The following is a 23,168-nucleotide window of genomic DNA, read 5'->3' on the forward strand; positions in this document are numbered from 1 at the left end:
TGCATTCATGCTTTCATGGCATTTACTCCCAACTTCTGACAATACCATCTGGATGTCGCCTCTGAAATCATGACTTATCAAACTGAGTGATGAGTCATGAGAGAGTGAAGTAAATGCTCTTATGCAAAATGAAAAGTATTAGACATAAGTCAAACAATGTTAATGTTTTGGAGTGACAATTGCAAATGTCCAATCTCACTTTATGAAAACGTGTTGACAGAACTTTACAGATGTGTGAGAAAGGCAGGCTGTAAACACAACTCAGTTATACCACATTTGATAGTAAAAATGTGCCAAAAAAATAAACATAAATAAAGATACACTTAAGGTGAAATGATGGAACAAAGGAATTTCAACCCATAGATAGTTTCAGATTCACACACATTAGCTCTTAAAATGAGAACCTGGGAACTATAACTAAGAAACTACACCAGACAAAGGATTCATGGTTTTAATGGGACTTGTATTGCTGTAAACTGTTTTAATGAAAACATGAAATATATTAAATAAAGCATATATTGTATTACAAACAAATTTATCGAACAATGAGAAGTTTTCGAATCGAAAGCACAACTCTGAGGTCAAAAGCTATGAACAGCTCAAGTATACAGACAAGACCTGATTAGTAAATTAAAGACATTCTTTCTTCTCAGTGTCTAAAACAATTTCACAGCTAAAGTCTATAAACATAAATATGGGAAATAATTAAAATTCAACAACAAAAATATATCTAACATACATAATTAATCCCACTTTTTAATAAGGATGAAAAGAAATGTTCTTAAGGTCCATAACATACCACAGGTCATATGTTTTGTGGATTGTCATATATAAAAAATAAATAAGATTCAAAAACACAATAAAGCTAAGCAGGGTCCATCACAGTGGTCCAAGTCTTCAGGGAGTCACATCTGCAACACTTTGAACTCATACTTTGTACTTCTCCTTGGCTTGATCATTCAGTATACAGATGTGCTGCAAAAAAGTGAAATCCATGAGAACAAAGTGAATCACTGGAGATGTTTCCTGTTTAAATTTTAAAGAATGAACAGTTCCAAGTCTGTACCCCAGTCAGTGGAGTAACGACAGTTTTTAAAAATTCAGTTATGCACAAAAACAAAGCTTTTGATAAACACCATTTCTATCAAACATTTCCTGCTGCATCTATTTATAAAATTTGCATAAAACAAAAAAAATAAAAAAAAAGGCATCCTACATGCACGATGACTAGACAGTATGTTTCCATATCAAAACCTGAAAACTAAAACGATGAAGCCGCTCGACACATGGAAGCTTTTTACTCAAACAGCTCAGTTGACACTAATTAGCCAGCTGTGCCTTTAACTTCCCCTCCGACAGTCAAGTCAGGCCTCAATGTCATTCAGCTGTCTGACCTGTGAATTTCTTCTCCTGCTAATATTACACAACTTCACTGTTTTAGACTGCAGCCTCACGGAAATAGGAGACAGCAGCAGCTCTCCGACTAGAAGTTGATTTCCTAAACAGCACAAGGACTTTAGCCTCTTCAGTCCTACAAGGAGGAGTCTGACTTCATGAGACGTTCACCTTAAAAACAACTCCTATCCTGGCCAAAAACTCTTGTATGAAAGGGTGTTTAAGTCATTTTCTTTGCAGATTAATGTATATGGTCACATCAAGATACAAATCCTCACTTATCTGCTAGATTCACGTGTGAACAAAAATAATGTGGGAATCATTTAAAAGGCCAAAAGGACAGACTTATACCAGGACTAGATGGCTGTTGGAAAGTCATTTTTAATTTGTTGCAGCCTTCTCTCAAATCATTTGAAGATCTCAGGTGCAAAAAGTGCAAAACACTGAGGCTGATAGTTTGCAAACAAGTGGACCATGTTACAGTAACATAATATACTTTGTGCAATTAGCATACAGTTTTGTTTTTTAATTTAAGGCAACACACACACACAAAAAACACATTCAACAATTGGACTGAAAAATTACAGTTTCCCCTCCATGTCCAGCTTCAAGTCTCTAATGACTGAAGGAAATGTTTTCATTGCTTGAGGATAAATATTAAATTGAAATCATATACAGTAAATGTATTTGAAATTTTCAAAAGACCTTTTTTTTGGCTTTTGTCTTCTGCTGCTTTTTGGCGATTTAATTACATGGCGGTGATGAAGGTCTGCATTACCGCCATGTGGTTCATGATGGTTTAATTTTTAAAATAAAAGACCTTTTTGTAAGGATGTGCATTATAGACAGACTACAATTTTGAAAAGTACTTGTGAGCAAACACTTCAAATGATCAACAGGGGGCAGCATACTGAGTCAGTTCACGGTTTGCTGCCATAAAGATAGTGGGGAAGGAAATTACAGACAAATTAATGACAATAACACCATCATTGTCAGGATAAATGAAGGGTGTAACTGTACATGCATGAGCAGCAACAATTTTGAGACTGAGCTGACAGAGCAGCCAGTGACAGGTATGTTTAGTCTTTGTTGTACTTTTGCTGATTCAAGTTGGAAGTCAAGTCTGAAGTCTGTTTTATTTGACTACATTCAAAGCCAGAGGCATTAGTTCCCATATTTGTAGTGATTAGAGTAAAAAAAAAAAAAAAAGTGTAAATTTATACAGCTAAAATACACCAAAGTGGAACACAGTTGAATCCGTTTTTTGGGGGTGGGGGTTGCATCACTTACACTGAGATCTCTGAAGTATTCATTGTAGTCCAGAGCGTACCCCACCAGGAAGGCATCCGGTACTTCAAAACCAATGTCTGCAACAAATATAGAAACTCACTGCAAGTTATTTAAGGAACCCTGGCTATTCTTAGGTGCAGTAGGGGTAAAATGATCAGACATTCACTCTAATTGACTCTGTAGTGAAGAAACCATCATTGGTCGCCTGCCGTTTCTGCAAGGCTATGATTAAGGTGTCAGTCAGGCATTAGCGGAAAGTCAAAAAAACGCTTACAGTAACAGCTGTCCTTGAGGGGAAATCTTGAAGAGATTATCCCACTCAAACCTAAAAGCCTTACGTAACCACAGACTCTGTGAACTGGGTGCAAGCAGGCATGAATTAGTACAAAACTAAAAAATGTTGTTGTAGATTTTCATGAAACCAACACTAATCCTGCTTTTACCAAAGAACAAGAGGCATAGCTGAGTGGCAGGCATGAAATGAACACCATCACTATGAACTGCAACACACTAGTGAGTAAAGAGATGCTCACAGTCTGGTCTATAGCCCGAACTCCTTGGAGTCCTCTTCACCAGAAGGCTGGAAAGATAATTTAAAAAATATTGGAGAAATTAATCAAAAACCTTAAAGAAAAAAAAAAAATCCAGGCAGCCTTTTCAACACAATAACAAGTAGAAATATCCTGCAACAGCTTAATATTTTTTATGAAGCGTTTTGCCTTGCACTATTTTGGTTAGTATATAGTCTGTGTGGGATTTTTTTTTTTTTTAAATCTGCATTTCTTTTTTTTAAAGACCTCAGAAAAACATAAGAGGAAAAAATATCCTCTGCCTCCACAGAGCAGTTTATAGAGCAGCAGATTAACTCTTAAGTTCCTCCCTCCCTCTGTCACATTACATCTCTAATTCAGGTATCCATTAGCTAAGAGCACTGTTGACACATTCTGTACGATGTACTAGTCAGTTAAAGTTGTGGTGTGCAATTCAGCTGTCTGTGTCTTGTGCTGCATCAGGGTGGCGCCTACCTCACAACTTTAACCATTTTGGGATTGCATTCACTCAGCCGGGAAAGTAATGTCTGCATCGTCCTTCCAGTCTCTACGATGTCCTTACATAGCAGCAGGAAGTGGTCACAAAAAAAACAAAAAAAAAAACAGAGAGATGCACTTCTTAAATGTAACATTTGTGAAAATGGGAACTACAGATGACTGTGTGTGAGAATGCTTAATAGAAGCAAGCAAACCGAGTGGACAGTGACAACCACAAGCTCTAGTCTGATAAACTCTAGAAATTTGCTTTGCAAAACGCATGTAAATCAATTATCGAGGTATTTTTACTCTAGTCAGGTGATAAATGCCAAGTTAAACAAACATTAGACCTGCACATCCACCAGACTCTTACCTCAACGATTAATACATTCTGCAGGGGGGAGAAAAAGCAAAAGAAGTAGTAAATATCCAGATTTACTGCAGAGAATGTATGAGCTCATGCTTTGGAGAAGACTCACCTTCCCTGCTAGGTTGGAAAGCTCGTCTCCTCCTATCACTCTAACACTGTTTGTTGACTTATCATTCTAGGTGACACATACAAAAAAACATAATGACTCACTTCAGCAACTCCAGATTGGGATTCAAATGTCCAAACTCACTCTGCACAGCCTACTAAATCTCCACATTATGCGCAATGCAGAAGGAGACTTATCATTTATAGATCACTCTCACTGGTATCTTGCCAATGCGGTGCACAAGTGGCTCCAGGAAATGTAATGAGTAAGGTAGCTTACGCAGTAGCTCTTCACTCTAATGAAATCCACCGTCAGTGGGACTGATTTATCGCTGTTGTGGTTGAGCACTTTAATGTAGTCCAGGAGGTCTGCAAAGAACTTGTAGCCCCCCTTCAGCACACACAGAGCCACGATGTGGTGTCCCCCCATGTCCTGGATTATGTCACGGGCCAGACGCTCCGTCCTGCAGGAAAGAGGTTGACACGCTGCAGTAGCATGGAGCATAATTTACTCAGGAAATCAAGAAAAGCTTTTTAGCAGCACCACCTTTCAATTAATGCATCATAGTGTTACTTTTACTTTTTTCATATTAGTTTGTGACATAACTTTCATAATTTTCTGTAAATAATATACAGCAGTTCGAATACGAAATGGTTTTTTTTTCAGTCTGGGGTTTTATATACATGCTGACTGATAAATATCAAGTATGCAACTAATGAAAACCCAAAATTCAGGAACAGAAAATTACTTACATGAGACCAGTAATAAAAAAAACATATTTTTTTCTTTACAAATTGTACTTTGGTCAACTTAAACATAGATGGAAAAAGCATAAGTCACTAAATTCTTGCTAAAGGAGCTGGGAGTTCACAGATCCAAATATGGTATTGGAAAGTTCAGGAAGGAAAAAACAAACAAAAAAAAGTGGTATAAAACGTTGCACTGCCAACAGAGTTAGCCTTAGCAGGAGTGTGAGGCGAAGAACATTTAAGAGTTTGGAACAAGGCAATGAACTCCAGCTGGAGTCTGTGCTGCAAGAGCCGTCACACAATACTTAGAGCCACTCCTGAACTACAGACAGCATCAGACGCATCTTCAATGGACTAAGGAGGGGAAAAAGGACTGAATTGTTGATCAACGCCAGTCTTTAGAAAAAAAAAATGTGCATGTAATTTGGGAATCAAAATCTCAGAGACTAGAGGAACAGTGAAAAGGCTCAAAATCCAAGCTGCTTGAGATCCAGTAAGAAGTTTCCACAATCAGGGTTGATTTGGGAAGTTATGTCATCGGCAGGTGATAGTGCCTCAGTGTTTTATCAAGTCGATAATTAACACGCATGCCACACATGCACCACTGATGCAGTAATTCGTTTGAAAAGGAGTCCCAACCCAGCATTGAATGCAAATTCTGTACAGTACTTGGACATAACTTTCAGTCGGATATTTCTACTAAAGCAATGCAACAATGAAAGAAACTGAAATGCAGGTTTTCATTTGTTCTGTCCTAGTAATCAAAATGGACAGAAATAAACGCTTTAAATATATCACTGTTATGGAAATAAACTTTTTGATCAAGTGTTCACCGTATTATCAACAGCAGGACATCCTGAAGGAGTGATCATAGCTGACGTTATAATTCAGGACATATGCAGTGAAGGAGAGTGAGATGTCCAGAAGCTGACTCGACAAATATACAACAGGTGTTTCCCACTGAGGGTGCCTCACCTGTCCATGATGAGTCCATGGGGGATGATCACCTTGTCCAGATCGCTCTCATAATGTCTGGGCACACAGAATAGGTCTAGATCATGTCCTTTCTCATCATCTGCGATCTGAGACAGCAAGAAGCAAACATTTGTCTGGTAAGTCCATTAGGGGAATGCAAAAGCCCACCCAACCACCTGTTTATCCCCCTGAAGAGAAAATGGATTAAGGCGTGCGTGACAGCTGCAGAGCAAAATTAAGACGAGAAGGATCTGAGCAGGAGTCTTCTCTGGTAACGGCCTACAGCCGGTAGCCGATGCAGCTCATAAACCACACCCTGACAAGTGAACAAGTTATCTCAGCTCCGCCGGCTGGGGGCCGACAGCCTCACCTGCAGATACGAAGCCATGTTCCTCCGTTCCGTTCAGCCGCAGAGATTTATCCCGGAGTCATGCCCAGCTCTTAAAAAGAGGAGAAAAGGAGGAGCCTGGCTGAGCTGCACCCCTCCTAAACCGATGCTTCCGGCCGGCCGCGACGCTCCTCCGCTTCCCGGTCGGGGTTTAAGCCCTCTACGTCAGAATCCAGTTTACCTGCCCAATAATCTGATTTCTGCGACACGACCGCGGATTAAATGCGCTATAGTGGCGCTGCCGGCGTTTTAGGAAACTGCCGCTGATGAAAGGCGAGTTTTGAGCCGAAGAGGCGAGATGACGCAGTAAAAAAAAGACATAAAACACAAAATTGAAGACGTTTCTGTTCCGAAGTAAGCGCGCCGCGTTCACTGCGCACTGATCTGGCTTTATAGTAGATCTCGGATTATTGTAGTATCTTATTACAGCAGAAAGGGAAAAAAAGATATATGTCTATGAAATAATTTGCGAATAGGGTTTTTTTTGTTGTTGTAAATTTCTACTATTTAAAAAGCGCTCAAATATAAAACGCCTAAAAAAAAAGACCATTTGAGTTTTTAAACCAATATTTAATTGTATATAACATTTTCATCAATATGCTTGATGAAAATTATTGATGAAATGTAAAAAAAAAAAAATAATAATTTAGTTTAAAAAGTGCAGAGCCTTTTGACTAGAGCCATGTGGGCTCTCGCCCAGAGCAATATCAGTCGGGGGCACACGTGCCAGATTGAAATATATTTAATCTGTCAACAAGTCTCAATAGCCCACCAGTGTTGATTATAAAGAAAGTATTGTGTGATTTGTGCTTTAGATTTAATTCCACCTCAGGAATTTAGATGATTTCTTACATTTTAATTAGCTGGGGTAGTGGCAGGAGGGGATTCTCCCACTGCTAGTGGATAAACCGTTTATCTGTGTTAAGCGCTGTCACTTGGTTCTCTTATAATTAGAAATTCAATAATGTTGAGATGGAATGCATCTGTGATCTTTTTTGACTTAGTATCTGTTGCATTATGTGGTATATTTGCCCAAAGCAAACATCCTATATTATCACACAAATTACATAATAATTAGGTTGTTTTCCATCCTGTGCTGCAAATTTTAAAAAATCTGAAAATCTTAAGCTTTTAAAATAGCTTAAGTTTTCCCTCTTTTCCCTGCAGTAGTTATTATAAGTAATGTCAGCATTTCTGCTGTTGATTAGGTAAAAAAGTGTGATTAATAAACATTTGCCACCAATCACATTACCTGAAATCAACTGATATATGAATCTAACCTGTAAAATAAACAGCATCTTATTGCTTATTGTGGTTTGTGATCCAGATTGTTCACTGGGTTAGTAAACAATTTACCTCAGAATCTGGACAGATTATAGGATCCATTATAATACTAATAGACATATTTAAAAAGTTATTTAAACTGTACTCTTGTAGAATCAGAGCCAGTTATCAATGCAGCTTCTAGGCAATCTTAATCTACAAACAAACCACATGTTGGTTTATTTAATCACGTGTAACGCTAAATACAAATAAATACGACAACATGCATCATTGACCTTTTCCTTTTCACTTCAGTCCAACTGGCCATCTAAACATAATGCAATTGAACAACTCCTTCGCAAAAATGTACATGGTTTGAAATTATATGTCAACAAATATATCCAAAAAAAAACAAGCAAGTTTTTTATTGACTTTTTTTTATGACAAAAGGCGAACAAATCTACAAAAACAAACTTTTACTTTGCTCCGGATTTAATGAGTGATACAGAAACAATATCCTTTTTGCTCCATTTTACAAAACACCAAGAGGATGGCAACTATGAAAACACATAAACATGTTCTCACAGCTCAGAACACTGGAGAGCAAATGTCATCATCTCGTTACGATAATAGCAGTCTTTGAGTGGCAAGTTGTTACCAGGAGGCCAAATCTCAAATGACACAATTCCCCATTTAGAGTCCTACTTTTAGTCTCAGACCCACATACAGAGGGGCAGAAAGTAGAACGCCATCCTGCTGAAGATGGTGTGATTTGAGAGACCACAGAGGAAGAGCACTCATTTCTTCTTCTTCTCATCTTTTTTGGCACTATCAGCCTTTTCTTTCTCCTTGTCTTTGTCTTTTTCATCTTTTTTCTCTTTGTCATCCTTCTTCTCTTTCTTCCCTTCCTCCTTTTCCTGCCCTTCCTTCTTTTCTGCGTCTCTGTTGGAAATCTTGTTGTTGATTAGGTTGTGCAGGGCCACCACAGAGCGAATGAGCGAGGCCAGGTAGACCACCAGCATCTGGTCGTTGGTCTTCAGGTAAAAGGCTTTAGTGAACTCCTGCAGCAAAATGTATTCAATAACAAAAACATTTTTAAAAAAATCAGCTCATCAATACTAATATATCCTGAATTTCAAAATATTTATTTCACATAACGCATACATTTTAAATAGATTTTTTTCCCTAGTTGGGTCTTATTATCTGTATGGACAATAAATTATACAAAACCACAATGCAGACGTTGACTTTGATTTTTTTGATTCAGTTATAACAGGTCAAATAAGAAAAAAACAAAGACATTGTTTGATTTTGACACAAAACCCAACAATGTCTTTGTTTGTCAATTTTTACTTTTTTATATAAATTTCTGAGTTCTCTCACTCAATAGCTGAAAACTGTGGCCACAGAAAACACATTTGTTTACATTCTGTATTTTTCTTTAACATAAATCATTTTTTCCAGTTTTAATGAATTTAAATTACTTTGGTTGGACACTAAGGCCTAGAATTAAAGAATTAAATAAGTAAAAACACAAAATATAGGGGAAAGGGGTTTTTAACTGAAACCTAGAGTGCTGTAAGGTTTTGAAAATTCAGATTCTATCTTTTAACTAGCAGTGGGTATTTTTGCAATATTGCAAGACATAAGTATTAACAACCTCAACCAAATTGAAAGTATGTTGAAGCCACTATCCAGAACCTGTGAAAGCCAATCTTAAACTCCACATAGAGGAGCAAAATGCTTTCTAAAACAGGGTTTCATGTTGAGTTGAGACCAACAGCGAGCCGTTTAGCCACATGTTCAAGGAGCGGACACAACGTACAATACAGTTACAGTAAGTAATTGTCAGTCAGCTGCAACATCTTACCAGTAGGTTTACATCTGGCAGCAGGTTGAAGACATCCTGCAGCTGGTAGATGATCTGATGGTTAATGGGAAGTTTTCCTGCAGCCACTCTCTCTAGGTAGGAGCGGATGTCCAACAGCTTTGAGTTGAGTCCCTTCAGGCCGTGAACTTGGTTTGTGATGCGCTGTGACAGAGTTCCCACTGTGGTGTCCTTGATGTCTCTGGAGTCAGGGTACGGCAGAGGAGAAATCAGGAAGGAGATGAGTATTTTGTCTTAATCAAGCGGACTCAAACATGTCTCAAGGGTTTCTCCTAAAGCAGCACAAGCATTAACTATGAAGAGTAATCACTCAGGGTGATGAGGCAGGTGGTGAGTTTGTGTTGTACCTCAGCAGATGCTCCACTCCCACTTCTTCTGCTTCTTCAGCTCCAATTTCACTGGTGACGTGTTCAAATGTCTTAGACGTTGGAGTGCCATCCTAGAAAAAAAATACACGGTCAATTATTTTTTTTATATGCAAACTAAACAAAAATATATGTTTAAACTAGACTTAACGCACTACTTACATCATGTATTTCCTCCACTGAAATGTATGCTTCTGTGGGAAGTCCAAGATCTTTGGGCTTCACATCGATGATGACTAAAACCTGGTGGGAAAGTAGGGGATATGGAAGGCGTTCATCACCAGAACGAACAAAGACATGTCCAGATGAGGTGACAGGGATGCTTACCGAGTTGGTACAATACCGCTTGATGAGCTCATTGATGGCAATGTCATTTTTATGGAGCTTGGGTCCTGTGTGGTACCACCCAACTATCCTTTCTCGGGCTAAAAAAGCAAAACACGGTTAAAAACAGGTGAACACAAAGTAAAAAATGGCCCAAAATGATCCAACACCAACGCATGTTCACTCTCTTACCATTAACTTTCTTAAACATGCCATACATGTTCTCAAGGTAGTCATGATCCAGGAACCATACAGAGTCGTCCTTATCGTCTTCATCAAATGGCACTAAAAAGACACAACACAATGTTTTGTCACACAAGCATGTTTAAATTTAAGCAATGAATTATGTTGCTTTCTGGCATCTTAAGACTTATTTTTAAATTCATGACAAAACTTGCATGACATTTAGAACCATTTTCTTTTGAAATATTACAAAAAGGATTTTTGGGTTTGTTTTACTTTGGCCCACCTCCTAATGTTTAGGGTTATCGCTTGTCATTTTTACAGATAACCAAAGTACAAATGAGTTACGTTCACTAATTGGCAACAATTTTATGCATGCAGTAATCAGGAGAAAGACTTGGATGCCCAAAATTGTTCCGTGATAAGGATCAAGTAAGGGAACTGTGAGATATTTTTTCTTTTATCGAGCGGTCCATCAAGATCCAAACAATAGAAATTTCTTATTTCTATTATTTGATAGAAAGTCAGATAACATAGTGGATTAGCCCACTATGTTATCTGAGCTATCTATAAAAATTTCATTAAATAGCAAACTAAAAGCATATGTTTTGAAAATTTCGCTTTGAAAACACTTCTTAGGAGCTTGGCTTTTTTTAAATGTCTGTTATCCTTTTAATTTTTGTGTTGGTTTGTAAAGTTGATTTTATTTTTTTATTTCTACCATTGCAACATTTTACTTTGGTTACTGTACAGTACTTTAGTCAGTCTTGTTGATTTTGAGATGGTTTGTAAATATATTTCACCGACGACAATCCTTTAGTTTTCACTGTATCATTTCATGCTGATACTTACCTGCAAAACTATTGGAGACATCAAGAACCTTTTTGTGCCATGATCCCAGGAGAACACCCACCACTCGCTTCTGATTTCCAATTTTTCCTATCCTGCAGTTAAAATAAACCAAAGAGTTAAGTGTGGGTAAATTAAACTTGATTAACTTTTGTAATATACCAACATGCTACTTTAGATGTCATCTGATCCAATACAAAGCTGCACAAATAGTTTGCAAATCCAGACACAACATGCTGCCCCTAAACATGTAAAATTTATTCCTGGACAGAAAAGGTGAATAAAGGTGAATAAAGGAGAATTACGTTTTTCAAATCTTCAGCGCAAGGACAAAATTAATTTTTTATTAAAAAATCCAAAAGAATATTAAAAAATGGTATTACTTGATAGACAAAATTTACCAGTAGCTAAAAAAAAGCTAGCTCAAACAGAGTGTAGTTTGCATGTAGAAAAGTTTTCTTCTATGTATTGATATGAATGTAAGTCTACATACAGACCCATTCAATAGTTTTGTTTACTGAAAAGTTTATTTATTTCAGTAACTCAACTTACAAAGTACAACACAGGTTAACTACAAACCGATGACTGCAAGCTTTTATTTCTGTTCATTATGATCCTGCTTCGTCTGCAGCAAATGAAAATGCAATATCTAAGGTTACAAAATTACATAATAAAAAACATTGACATTCACAAAAGAAGGCTTGTTTAATACCCACTTAAATGTTATTTTAAGTGGGTAAACACCATCCAACCAATTTATTGAATATCACAGACGTGACCATGGGTATGCGTCAGTATGGATGTGTACTCTTTACATGTGTTGTAGGATGCATGGACAATTATAGCATGTATAAATAAATATGTAGAGTGTGCGCTTATGTTTATAAAGACAGAATTTAGCTTATAGGACAGGACATGCGAAGTATTTTGCTTCCTACTTCATTTCAAAGATAGAAAATAACTAGCATCTTGGAATATGGGCATGTGAATGTAACAGTAAAGTGTAAAATCTGGTGCATTCTGCATTAGATTACGTATGTGTCTATACTGTATGTACGAAGTCAAAATGTAACCAAATGTATATAAACGCGGCCGTGAGCTAAACTAAGATTTCACTTTGAGAGGCTTTAACAATACATGAATTATCACTACTGTATCAATAAAGAATCAATAACTGAAATCATGAATCATAACTAAAAACGAGTTAAGTTGTTGACCAATTTAATGTGTATATATATCAAACACTTCCAACTAGCTAACTAAGCTATTTAGCCTTGTCATTTCTCTCCATTCATTTTCAATGGGGCTCTGACTCAGCAAGGCTAACCTTAGCTTAGCTATGCTACAGTGAGCGGTTAATGGACAATTTCGCAACAAATAGTAGTGTTAAGACGAACATAAATACAAATCTCACTCACCTGTTAAAGTGATCGACCACGCTGAGCAACACAAGCGGATGAACCACCACATTTTCTACCGCTAATTCTGGCATTTTTGCGACGAAGCCGAACCACACACCAGCTAAACAGAATGCCCACTACACTTCACTTCCGACTGCGTGTGACGTTTCTTCCGTTTCCCTAGGCAACAGAGAAACTCAAGCCGTTGGTACAGCTCTCAGAGAAAATGGTAAGAAAGAAACACGGTTAACTGTATTAATGTCGTTAACTTTCTGATAAAAAAAATAATATGTCTTCTATTTTGAAATAGCAGAAAGGTCTCAATATGTTGTAAAAAAAATATCTCCTTTGTATTTAGCTGATATAAATGTTTAAATTCAAGTGATTAAACGTTATTTCTCTGTTTTTGACGTTGCTTTGTTTTTTTCACAGGCTGATGTTGAAGAGACTCTGAAGAGGATTGAAGGGCATAAAGGTGTAATTGGAACAATTATTGTAAACTCAGAAGGTAGATAAAGTCAAGAATGAAATGATCCAATAAGTCTCTCTCTTACAATCTGAACGGATCTGAATGTTACTCTATCATCTTTTTTGAAGGTCTTCCCATCAGAACAACTTTGGATAACTCCACAACGTCTCTTTATGCAAGACTTCTTCGCAGCTTCACTACGTTGGCGAGGAGCGCAGTCAGAGATGTTGACCCTCAAAATGACCTCACCTTTGTGCGCATTCGCTCCAAGAAACAAGAGATCTTGGTTGCTCCTGGTGAGATCAGCGTTCATTTTATTGCTCACAAGCTCTTCATAGCTAAATTAATAGTCCTACTGTTCTTACCACAGTTCTTTCTGTCTTTACAGAGAACAACTATCTATTGGTTGTTATCCAAAACCCATCTGAATAGCTGCCAGATATCGAGCCTTCGTCACATGATGGGTTATTTTCAGGAAAATTTTTTGCGTCACATAATCCCTCTTTTTTGTTCAGCGTGTGTTGCTTTTTAAAACATGGCATGTCATGTGTTTTGCCTCCTGTAATTATTCTCTTTCATTTTATTCTTATTGACAGAAAATGGATGTGGAATAAAAGTAATTTCCTCTAAGACTGCGGTTTTCTTAAAGTTGTGTTTTAGAGCAAACTGCCAAGTTTTTTACACATCTTCAACTTTGTCGTATTTTATAAGTTCCAAATAGAAATCGCTGTATTTTACCGAGACTAAATGTGATAAATCAGCATGTAACTATGAGGTGGAAGGAAAATTACATGGCTTTTAATTTTTGGTACAAATAAAAGAAGATTATAATTTTACACAGCTGTTTTCAAGTACCACAACAGACAAGTCAGCAATAAAGTTGTGAAGAAATTTAAAGTAGATTCAGGTTAATGAGAAAAGCCCTGAATATCTCACAGACCACCATTTAATCTGTCATTCAGAATTAAAAAGGGTAATGCACAAATGCAAGTATTATTCACAGAATAGGTCAATGGTATCTCTGGAGGAGCTGCAGAGTTTCAGCTTTTAGTTTGAAATATCTGAACCTTTATGGAAGAGTGGCAGGAAGACAACTTTCTAAAAGAAAGTCAAAATAATTCCTGTTTCAAGTTTCCCATCCAAAACTGTTTTTTAGCTTATATAATGATTTTATATATGGTATATATACAGTATATATATATATATATATATATATATATATATATACACACACACATGCTGCCCAATTTATTGTTTTCCTTCCACTCAACTTTCTATGACTTGGATACAGGAGTCCATGAGCAACCGGCATCTTCAGCAATTGCTTTTTGTGGCTTATCCTCCTTTTTGAGGGGATTCGGAGCATCAATGGCTGTCTTCTGCACATCTGTCAAGTCAGCAGTCTTCTCCATGATTGTGTCGCTACCGACTCAGGCTGGGAGGCCTTTAAGAAGCTCAGGAAATCTTTGTAGTAATAGTTTTGAGCTAACTATCACTGTAGCGTGCAACACCATGAGTCTTTAATATGCTTTTTTGTTTTTTTCAAATCAAATTTTCTGAGACACTGAATTTTGTGTTTTTATTATCTACAAGCCCTAATCATAATAATCAAGAAAAAAGCTTGGAACAGTTCATTTATGTATAATGAATCCATATAAGAGTTAGATTTTTTAAATGAGTGACAAAAAACAGTAAAGTTTTTCACAATACAGGTACTATGGAAATATGTTTTCTACATTTGTATGTATCTATTCTAACTTAGCTCGAATTTGTGTTATTTCTCTGACTCTCCAAACTGGCCCTGCTGCTGTCTACTGCAGGAACAACAATAAGCAATAATAGGAACTGAAACCTCACAGAGAAACACAATAATCAGTCAAAACATTCTTCAAATATTTTAATGTAAATTTCCATCGGAATGTACACCAATATGTGGTAATAAATAGTTCATTGCAATTATACAGCCCAAATAATACATCACATAAAAACTGATTGAAGCAACTATTCAAGATTTCTCAGCAGGTTTGAAGAGGTGACTGAGCCAAGCTGTCAGGTGAACTGGGAGGAAATGCTACTGTGGCTTGTGCTCAAAGAGATTCTAGTACATGAAAAAAAAAAAAATTCTCTTTGTGAAGTTAATTTATGTGGCTTGAGCAAAAATAAATCTTATAAAAAGAGAACAGAGGCATTACTTTGTCATAAAAAAAATGGATGACTTTGATGTTCATGTCACACATAGGCCATCAAGTCTCAAGAGACATTGTGTTGAAAATACTCTCTCAACGTAATTAAGCCGGGATCTGTCCAAAAGTACTTCAATGCCACATAAAAACTCAAAAGGCCCATCAGAAAACTACTTTTATGGACATGCGATAGTTACTGTGGACATTGATCCTCAGATAAAATCCCAAGGACAATATCAGAGACCAACATTTACCACGTTCTGACAGCAGTGCTTCTCTTGAATCCCAAACGTTTTGACATCACATAGCATTTCTTTTCGTCAAAACACAACTGTTCTACTGTCCATAATTTACTAAACACTTTTATTCTGACCAGCAGCAGTTGCCCCAAAGCATATGGCTTTCTCACAAGTTAAAGCAGTAAAACTTACAAAACTCTTCGTCTATCACAAGAACCATTACAAATAATAAAAAAAAACACCCTCAACTGAAACCCTTTTGCTATTAAATATACTTTAGAAGCTTCATTTGTCCTGTAGGTCATTTTGTGAGCATGCAAACTGCTCTGAATTCAGAATACATTACATTTAACAACACAGAAGACTGTCAAGTATTTACTCTAATTCCATTTCAAGTGCATCCTGTCAATTTTAAGGCCTGAGGTGAGCTTTGAGTCCTTGACCTAAACCTCACTGAAGAACTCGACTCTTCTTGATGCTACCCAGAGAGACTCCTAGTGTGTGTTAACCAATATAATGAAGATATGAGCTCAATTATGGGTGGCACTGTGGGCCAAGAGTTTTCACTATCCATGATCAGACTCTCTGGATTCCACTGGCTTTGCAACATGGCAAAAAAAGGAAACCCAGGGAGAGGTCAGGTAACAACTGACAGGTCAGAGAGGAAACAAGAAGATGCCTAGTGAGGCAAGCAGCCTGGCAGTCCTTCAGTGTGACGTGGCCTCTTTCGAAGGTCACCTCTGTGCTTGCCCGTTGCTTTGGCTCCTGCCCCAGTGGACATTCGGCAGTGTCAAACATCTCCTGAAGTGCTCGAGCTGCGCCTGTAGCCTGTCCCGCTCCTCCCTCACTTTCTGCCTCTGACTCACCAGCTCCTAGTAAACGAAGGACAAACACGAATATCATTACAGAGAAGCAATTCTCTGAACAGACTCATGATACCTTACACTCATAACACACAAATGTGCATGAATGCATGGTGAGCTGCACGTTCTTACCCCCATAGTGAGAGAAAGCTGCTCAGCAGTTCTGGTCAGATTGTAATTCTGGGCTTCAAGTCTTTTACACTGACTGTGGAGAACCTGCCGCTCTATGCTCCACTCTGCACAGAGAAAAACAAAGCGTTGGCTGTAGAACCTCTGTTTTAAAGGCTCTAGTTTTTGTGAAGTAGTGTTAGAAGGCGATCAGCAGTAACATTTTAATCAGTGGCAGATAACTCTCTTAGAATCTTCATTTAGCATAAATCCAGATTAGTTGAAGCGAACAGATACTTTGGCCTTTTTTTGGCCAAAAGGCCAAACAGACTTATACCGTATCAGAGATGCTGTAGCGATTTATCAGCACTATTTTATTAACCATTTGCTTGTCGTCACATTTGAAATGAGTAGGTATTTTATAGAAAAAATAATTATCATTTACACAGGAAAAGGATGTAGGAGGAGGTGCACCAACGTCATCCTCCTGTGTGAAACGTGTGGAGAAGTAAATCTTGCTTATGTCTTCCTCCATTACCTCCATTCCCTTAATGTATTTGCCGTATTTGCTAAAGGATATTGTTTGCTAAATACATTAAGGGAAGAGGTGACATGATGCGGAATGTGAGGTGAGAGCAGTCGCTGTAAATACAGAAATTCACTATTTCATAGTCAAACTGATTTCTGAGTTCTCTCTGTTCTTTTATGACAGGAAAAGTCCAGTCTAGTTTTTGCTCTTCTTATACTAGCCAGTAACCAAAGCCACTGAGAATCAGCAAATCTGGAGTTATCCAAAAGTAATACATCCATGGAGTTGTCTGCTGAAATTAGGATATTAACAGCTCACAATCTTCTTACAAAACTTCAAAAGTCCTGAAGAGCCATGGAATGAAACAACAAAGAAATATCAAACATTTTTGACAGTAGAGAGGACGCTGTCAAAAAACATTTTCTACCTGTGCAGTTTTGCTGACTATTTAGGACACCAAATGGTTTAAGATTTGATGTAATTTTTCTATAATCAAAAGACAATTTGGTGAAGTTACTGAAATATTTTGTTGTGATAAAGAATATAGTTTGTTATATTTCATAAAAGGCAAGCTGGACCTAGTTGGGATCAGAACATAATGAAAAGCTAATTTTACTTTGCAAACATCTTAGTAAGACAATAATTGTAAATTTGATTTTACAATATCCATCTGGTGATCAGAGTTAAAAGTACCCAAATGTAAAAATAAACAATCATTTGGTACTTAATAGTTTTTCCCTTAAGAGCTTTCTTTTAAAATAGTTGTTTTAAACATGTTCTTGTATAATCTCAAAAAATATTCCTTCAAATCTAAAACACATCCATATGACGAAAACTGTTTATGGCTAGACTAATAACTACATTTTATTTGTACTCACCGTCCACATACTCCTGGTAGGCCTCAAAAACAGCTTCAATGCCCTGCCACTTCCTTGGCGCTTCCTCCTCCTCCTCATCATCTGACTCTTCCTCTTCCTCATTGGACAGGTGCTCCCGCAGAGTCGGAGCATCTTGGCTTGCTGCTGGCAAGTGGAAATGGTGGCCGTTGACGTGTGCATGCTGAGCGCTGTGGTTGATGTGTAACGTTTTCAGATGAGGGTTATTTGGAGGCAGCGAGCGTTCGGGTTTTCCACCGACTTCTGCCGCACAGCTTGAGACGCCTGAGGAGTGAACAGCGAGCGTCAATCATCGGCTTCAGAATGACTTTATTTATTTATTTGAAACGTTTCATTGCAGACCGTCTGAAATATTAACTGCACACATCTCAGGCACGATAACATACATTTTCCAGACCAAAATCATAAAAACACATTAGGGAGGAGATAGATTGGTTAAAGATTATAGTGTGAAAGTGGCTGAACGTGGAAGTCGTTTTTAAGAATTATTGAAGAAAACCATAATTTTACATTTGACCATTAATAAACAACTACAAAAATCGCCAGTTTGTCTCAATGATCTAAAAATGTCAAAATAATGTGATATTTTAACTCTTGCTCTCTTTCGCAGTCCTTCACTACATTTTTTTAGAAGTCCATAATTTTTGAAAGCACTAGAATCTATGAATCTCTTTTGATCACTATTTTTCAGACTTCTTAGACACACCTTCATTCAAACTGGTGCTGGTACTGTATTACTATTGATCCTGGTCATCAGTCAATGTCAAGTTTATTTATAAGGCACTTTTGAAAACAGGTTAGAACTCCACCAAAGTGCTGTTCAAGAACATATGAAAAATGTAAAATCAGAATAGAATAAAAGGACGAAAAGAACCATCACAAGATGCTACAGTTATTCCAAAGAATATAAATAAGTTTTAAGAAGCAAATTTAAATGATCCAGATTGTGTGCAGATTCAATCTGGAAGGTTAATTAGTGATGAGTCCTGATTTTTATTTTCCAAAATATCTTTTATGAAAGGAAATGAAATAAACTAAGTTTGTACACACACACAAATAATTATACCAGTGTTAAATTGTCAAAGTCCCAGTGGAAACATGCAAAAAGCTGAACAGCACAATGTTTACAAGGCTTTATCTTCTTTTGAGTTGATATCAGAGCTGCTTAAACACCTGGGGGCGCTAACTTAAAGTCAATGGCCAACGTAAATTAAGAGCCATTGACAGCTCTGAGTTTATGAGAGCCTTGAAATTGGTGTTTCAAAGCAACACAAATGATCTAAGTAAGAAAAAAATACTTTCAGAAATACTTTCTTTTTCTTTTTTTTCTCTACTTTTCTTGATATTGAGGTGTGGTAAGTCTAAAAATGTTACAGTGCAATTCTGTTGACGTGTGTTTTCAGCAGCTGGTGAGCCTGCTTGTCTGTTGGCGTGGGGGGAGAAATATCTGGGCAGATATCAAGGGCTTGAATCATGTTTACAACAGATGAGCCACAATTTAATTTTGAATATTAGGTTATTCACATAGCAACCAGTAGATGGCAGAACACTGCAAGTTTAAAATTAAGCATGAATGAGAGCATAAGGCTCACCTTTGCCCTGCAGTGTGCTGTGTGTGGACTGCAGCACCGCCTGGTGGAAGCGCTGAGCGAAAGCCTCAGGTGTGAACCTCTCCCAGGGCCGGCTCCGGCCGTTCGCTAGAGGACCGGACTCCTTTCTCTGAAGGGCGGCGCCGTTCTGAAGGACCTGGAGCTTCCTGTTTGACTGAGCCTCTGCTGTTTCAGATTTGTCATGATGGGGGGCTAATGGTGGAGGGATGCGGGGAACCTGGGAGTCCATGGAGGCTTTGGGCGTGTCATTCTGCCTGTGTTTGTGTGAGTAGGGAGGAGAGGGACTGGGAGACTCTGGGTACTGGTGTCCATTTGACTGAGGAGCTGCGGAGGAGTCCCCTAAAAACAACAAGAAGGGTTTGTTGAATGTTTTCCAAGCTTAAAATTCTGTTTCGACCAGCTTTTTGGTGTGTCTGTCTGTGACTCACCAGTGAAAAGAGCAGCAGGACTTCTACACAGCAGCACAGGATTATATCTGAGTGTGTCTAATGTCACAGTCTTCCTCTGAATAGCCCTCAGCAGCTCCTCTGTCTTCTCCTTATCTACAGAGAAAAAGACAGAATGAGAACACCCATCATTCATTCGTTCAAAAAATACGAGGGACTTAAAGGACAGACTGGCCCAAAGTGATGGAAAAATGTCACTGAATGGATTATCTGAGTCAGTGCAGCAGAGAGCCCATTAAAAGTTCAATTTAACTCAGGCTTATCATTTTTTTCAAAAGTTGCCAGCTGTGACCAAATTATAGTTTCCAGGATAACTGTTCAGTTTATATATGTTTCCACTATCAAAACATCTTTTAAATGCAATTACCTTATCATCTTTGAGATATGCTTTGATATTCAGAATTTGATTGGCTAAATAAGTCATCTACCTCTGGCTCTGTGACTGTCAACATAGTCCCTGATTTTATGTTTCTCTACATAAGATTCCTACATGGGCTTACAGCTAACATTTCATGTAAAGCAGCTGTATTCCTCGGTAAACTGATTTAAAATCAAAACAGGCAGTAAATAAAGTAGCTTTAAGGACAGTTATCTTTAAATAGGAAAGTCAAACCATCAGCATCAATCACCACACTCCCAGAGAAAAATCAATAAACACAACGTCTTGTTATTCTTGATACAAGCTAGTAGTAAATATAGGAAAGGTTCCTTTGTATATCATTTTGCAGAGCAATTTGTTTCAAGTAGGTCTTACTCAAGTAAGAAAAATAATGACAAAGGGAGAGAAGTGGAGGGCATCGTGCTCATGTTTTTCCCCAGGCCCCAGTATGACCTGTTTATTGGACACCATATGTTATCAAGATGTGGATTAAAGCTGACTTTTGTTGGCAGAAGTGGAAAATCTCGCTACAAGCTCATGTTCTGATTCCTCCCAACTTTATTTTCTTCTCACCCCGCCTACATCTTGAGAGCAAACACAAAAACCGAGAAAAAGTAAACGTGTCTTCTTTTTTTTTCAGACAGGACTCATCAGAACAACGGCGGAGTATCACGTAGGACGTGTGCAGCTACTAAACGGGTTATTACCTCTCCTCTGCTGAGGGCTGACATGGCTGAGGTTGAACATAAGGAGGAAGTCTTTTTTCTCCTCCAGCTCAGGAGTGCTGTCCATCTGCTCAGCAGAGTACTGGGTGGTTAGGGAAGCTGTGGGCGTTGAAAGTGAACAAATCTTTCTTTTGCTCTGCACTGCTGGTGGGGAGAGACTACGCTCTCTCATCCTCCTCCTCCTCTTCCTCCTCTTCTCAGACAGCAGTTCATCCCGATGGGTCAGCGTGGTGAGGCCGCACAAACGCAAAAAGTCCACTTTCTTTGAAGAGAGAAATATGAACAGGTGAATATTTGTGCTGCTCCTTAGAAAAGCATTCGCATGTCTTGAACTGTTTCCCATTTTGTGACATAACAACCTCTAAGCTTAGTGTACAACATGGATTTAAGACCATCACAAGCTACATCATTTCAAAGTAGCTAGCAAATAAAAATCAGAAACATAGGGTTTAAAAAAAAAGTATAAATTCTGCGTGACAAATTGAACAGTAAATGAAGTCCGTCTGCAATTTAATCTGAAGGCCACAGAGGTTTAGAAGAAAACATTAGATAACAAACAGCATTAAGTTGTACAGGACCTTTTGTGAGATAAGACCAAGATTTTACTTCTTGACCTACATGCAGAATGCTGTGTGTGGAGAAAACAAAATGGCACATATTCATGAAAAGATCATAAATCATGGTGGTGGAAGCATCATGCTGTGGGCTGCTTTTCTTCAGCAGGGATACAGAAGATGAACAGAGTTGATGGAAAGATAAATGTGGCTAAAACTCCAAGTCCCACTTTTATATGTTTATTTGTGAAATGGTATGAATTATCCAATCATTGTTTTTGCACTTATGTTGTATTCCATCACATCATTTATTGTAAAAGAATAAAAGTAAAATACACTAAAGTTTGTTGTTGTGACGTGACAAATGTGAAAAAGATGAAGGGTTGTAGATTTTAAAAGAACTGTAAAAAATGGGAACATAATATCCAGATGTACAATGTTTACGCACTTCGGAGGATGTGTCCAGTTTGAGAGGCGGCTGTTCTGTCACCCTCCTCAGATGAGCCTTTACCTCCTCTTCATCGCTCTCATCATATGACTCATCCAGGTCATAGTAATAACCTGGTGAAAGCAGAACAGGGAAGAAGTTGTTATTCATTAGCAGGCATAAGAGCCATTGTATAGACACAACCCAAAGTCCCTGCCTCTCTCACCTCCTTCTCTGGCCTCCTTCCTCCTCTTCTCCTCCAGGTCCAGCTTACTGAGCAGCCGCCGGTGCTGCTGCAGAACCTCATCGTAAATCAGCATGCTGTCCACCGCTTGTGTCTGCCGCTCCCGGATCAGGGACGGAGGGCCTGCCTGGTACTGAAGCCCCTGTTCGGTCAGGGCAGACGGAGGTGCGGTCGGTCTGTGGTGGTTGTTGATGTGATGCCGCGGGTACGAGCTATGCAGGGCTCGGTCCGGCTCAGTCCTGCTCCATGACTCTTGTAAACCCGCTCCCCTCAGAGGGGGACACCTCTCTGGGCTTTTAGAAGTCCTCTTGCTTGCATCTTCTCCCCAGCTCATTGGAGGCCTGTCGGTCCGGGTCAGTCCCGGCGGTGGTCGGGTCGGTGGTGTAGGGGGGTTGAATTTTCTGCGGGAGTCTGCGGGCGTGTCGACGAGGGAGGCTGGGTTCCACAGGTTTGTTGGAGGAGCAGTGGGATGGTGGGGACCTTTAGGGGAGATGAGCGGCGGTGGAGCGCCAAGGGGTATGTCTTTGCTTTGGTTGTGATAGACTGAACTGGTTCTGTTTGTTATCAAGAAGAAAAAAAGATATGTAGTGTCATCTCATTTGGTCAAATACTGCAAATTAGCTTATAGTGGAAATAAGTTACATCAGTAGTTGAGTTCCTAGTTAGCAAATTGTGTGACTAAATTGAATCATGGTTAATGAGTAAATGGGTTTGAAGTATGACATCTGTGTTACAAACAATCTTTGTCATATTGTGTTTGCAGAAAGATAACCGAGTGAGTGCTCTTAGCAGCGAATTATCTTTGACGTATTTTTCTCTGGTAATCTTGTCAACAAGAATTTAGACAGGAGAAAGTAAACGGCTCACGAACACTGAATGTACTTTATACGCTTTATGCCTTGGAAAACTTTTGTCTTTGTAAG

General features: G+C 38.4%; 4 protein-coding genes across 8 annotated transcripts in view; 1 reads left to right on the forward strand and 3 right to left on the reverse strand.

Moving 5' to 3' along the window:
• Positions 1 to 437: 437 nt before the first annotated feature.
• LOC102226172 (hypoxanthine-guanine phosphoribosyltransferase-like) lies at positions 438 to 6,684 on the reverse strand. 2 transcript variants are annotated; one of them, XM_023352928.1, is made up of 9 exons: positions 6,284 to 6,684; positions 5,914 to 5,970; positions 4,469 to 4,652; positions 4,193 to 4,258; positions 4,087 to 4,104; positions 3,711 to 3,793; positions 3,219 to 3,265; positions 2,686 to 2,762; positions 438 to 975 (listed from the first exon to the last, which is right to left on the reverse strand). In XM_023352928.1, the coding sequence occupies exons 2-9, from the start codon at positions 5,919 to 5,921 to the stop codon at positions 928 to 930; spliced, it is 531 nt and encodes a 176-aa protein (XP_023208696.1). In that variant the 5' UTR covers positions 5,922 to 5,970; positions 6,284 to 6,684; the 3' UTR covers positions 438 to 927. The 2 variants fall into 2 exon arrangements, with proteins under 2 accessions (XP_023208696.1, XP_005810564.1); XM_005810507.2 differs by having other exon boundaries at positions 5,914 to 6,020.
• On the forward strand, positions 6,027 to 13,672 carry dynlrb2 (dynein light chain roadblock-type 2). The gene is made up of 5 exons (XM_023352938.1): positions 6,027 to 6,050; positions 12,758 to 12,802; positions 13,006 to 13,081; positions 13,171 to 13,338; positions 13,431 to 13,672. Exons 2-5 carry the CDS (start codon positions 12,800 to 12,802, stop codon positions 13,472 to 13,474), a joined length of 291 nt encoding a protein of 96 aa, XP_023208706.1. The 5' UTR covers positions 6,027 to 6,050; positions 12,758 to 12,799; the 3' UTR covers positions 13,475 to 13,672.
• On the reverse strand, positions 8,036 to 12,738 carry psmd7 (proteasome 26S subunit, non-ATPase 7). The gene is made up of 8 exons (XM_005810508.2): positions 12,592 to 12,738; positions 11,177 to 11,268; positions 10,334 to 10,426; positions 10,145 to 10,242; positions 9,980 to 10,060; positions 9,800 to 9,891; positions 9,435 to 9,633; positions 8,036 to 8,625 (listed from the first exon to the last, which is right to left on the reverse strand). The coding sequence occupies exons 1-8, from the start codon at positions 12,663 to 12,665 to the stop codon at positions 8,362 to 8,364; spliced, it is 993 nt and encodes a 330-aa protein (XP_005810565.2). The 5' UTR covers positions 12,666 to 12,738; the 3' UTR covers positions 8,036 to 8,361.
• Positions 13,673 to 14,934: 1,262 nt separating the features above from the next.
• Positions 14,935 to 23,168, reverse strand: part of LOC102229526 (genetic suppressor element 1-like) — a 53,346-nt gene continuing 45,112 nt past the window's right edge. For all 4 annotated transcript variants that reach the window (XM_023351497.1, XM_023351492.1, XM_023351475.1 and 1 more), the window contains 8 exons: positions 22,228 to 22,799; positions 22,023 to 22,135; positions 21,003 to 21,282; positions 19,899 to 20,012; positions 19,453 to 19,809; positions 17,843 to 18,124; positions 16,460 to 16,563; positions 14,935 to 16,336 (listed from right to left, as the gene is read on the reverse strand). In XM_023351497.1, coding sequence (XP_023207265.1) covers positions 16,199 to 16,336; positions 16,460 to 16,563; positions 17,843 to 18,124; positions 19,453 to 19,809; positions 19,899 to 20,012; positions 21,003 to 21,282; positions 22,023 to 22,135; positions 22,228 to 22,799 — 1,960 coding nt within the window. In that variant the 3' untranslated portion in view covers positions 14,935 to 16,198. The remainder of the gene's footprint in view (positions 16,337 to 16,459; positions 16,564 to 17,842; positions 18,125 to 19,452; positions 19,810 to 19,898; positions 20,013 to 21,002; positions 21,283 to 22,022; positions 22,136 to 22,227; positions 22,800 to 23,168) is intronic.

The sequence above is a fragment of the Xiphophorus maculatus genome, chromosome 2 (assembly GCF_002775205.1).
Source record: "Xiphophorus maculatus strain JP 163 A chromosome 2, X_maculatus-5.0-male, whole genome shotgun sequence".
Taxonomy (NCBI): Eukaryota; Metazoa; Chordata; class Actinopteri; order Cyprinodontiformes; family Poeciliidae; genus Xiphophorus; species Xiphophorus maculatus.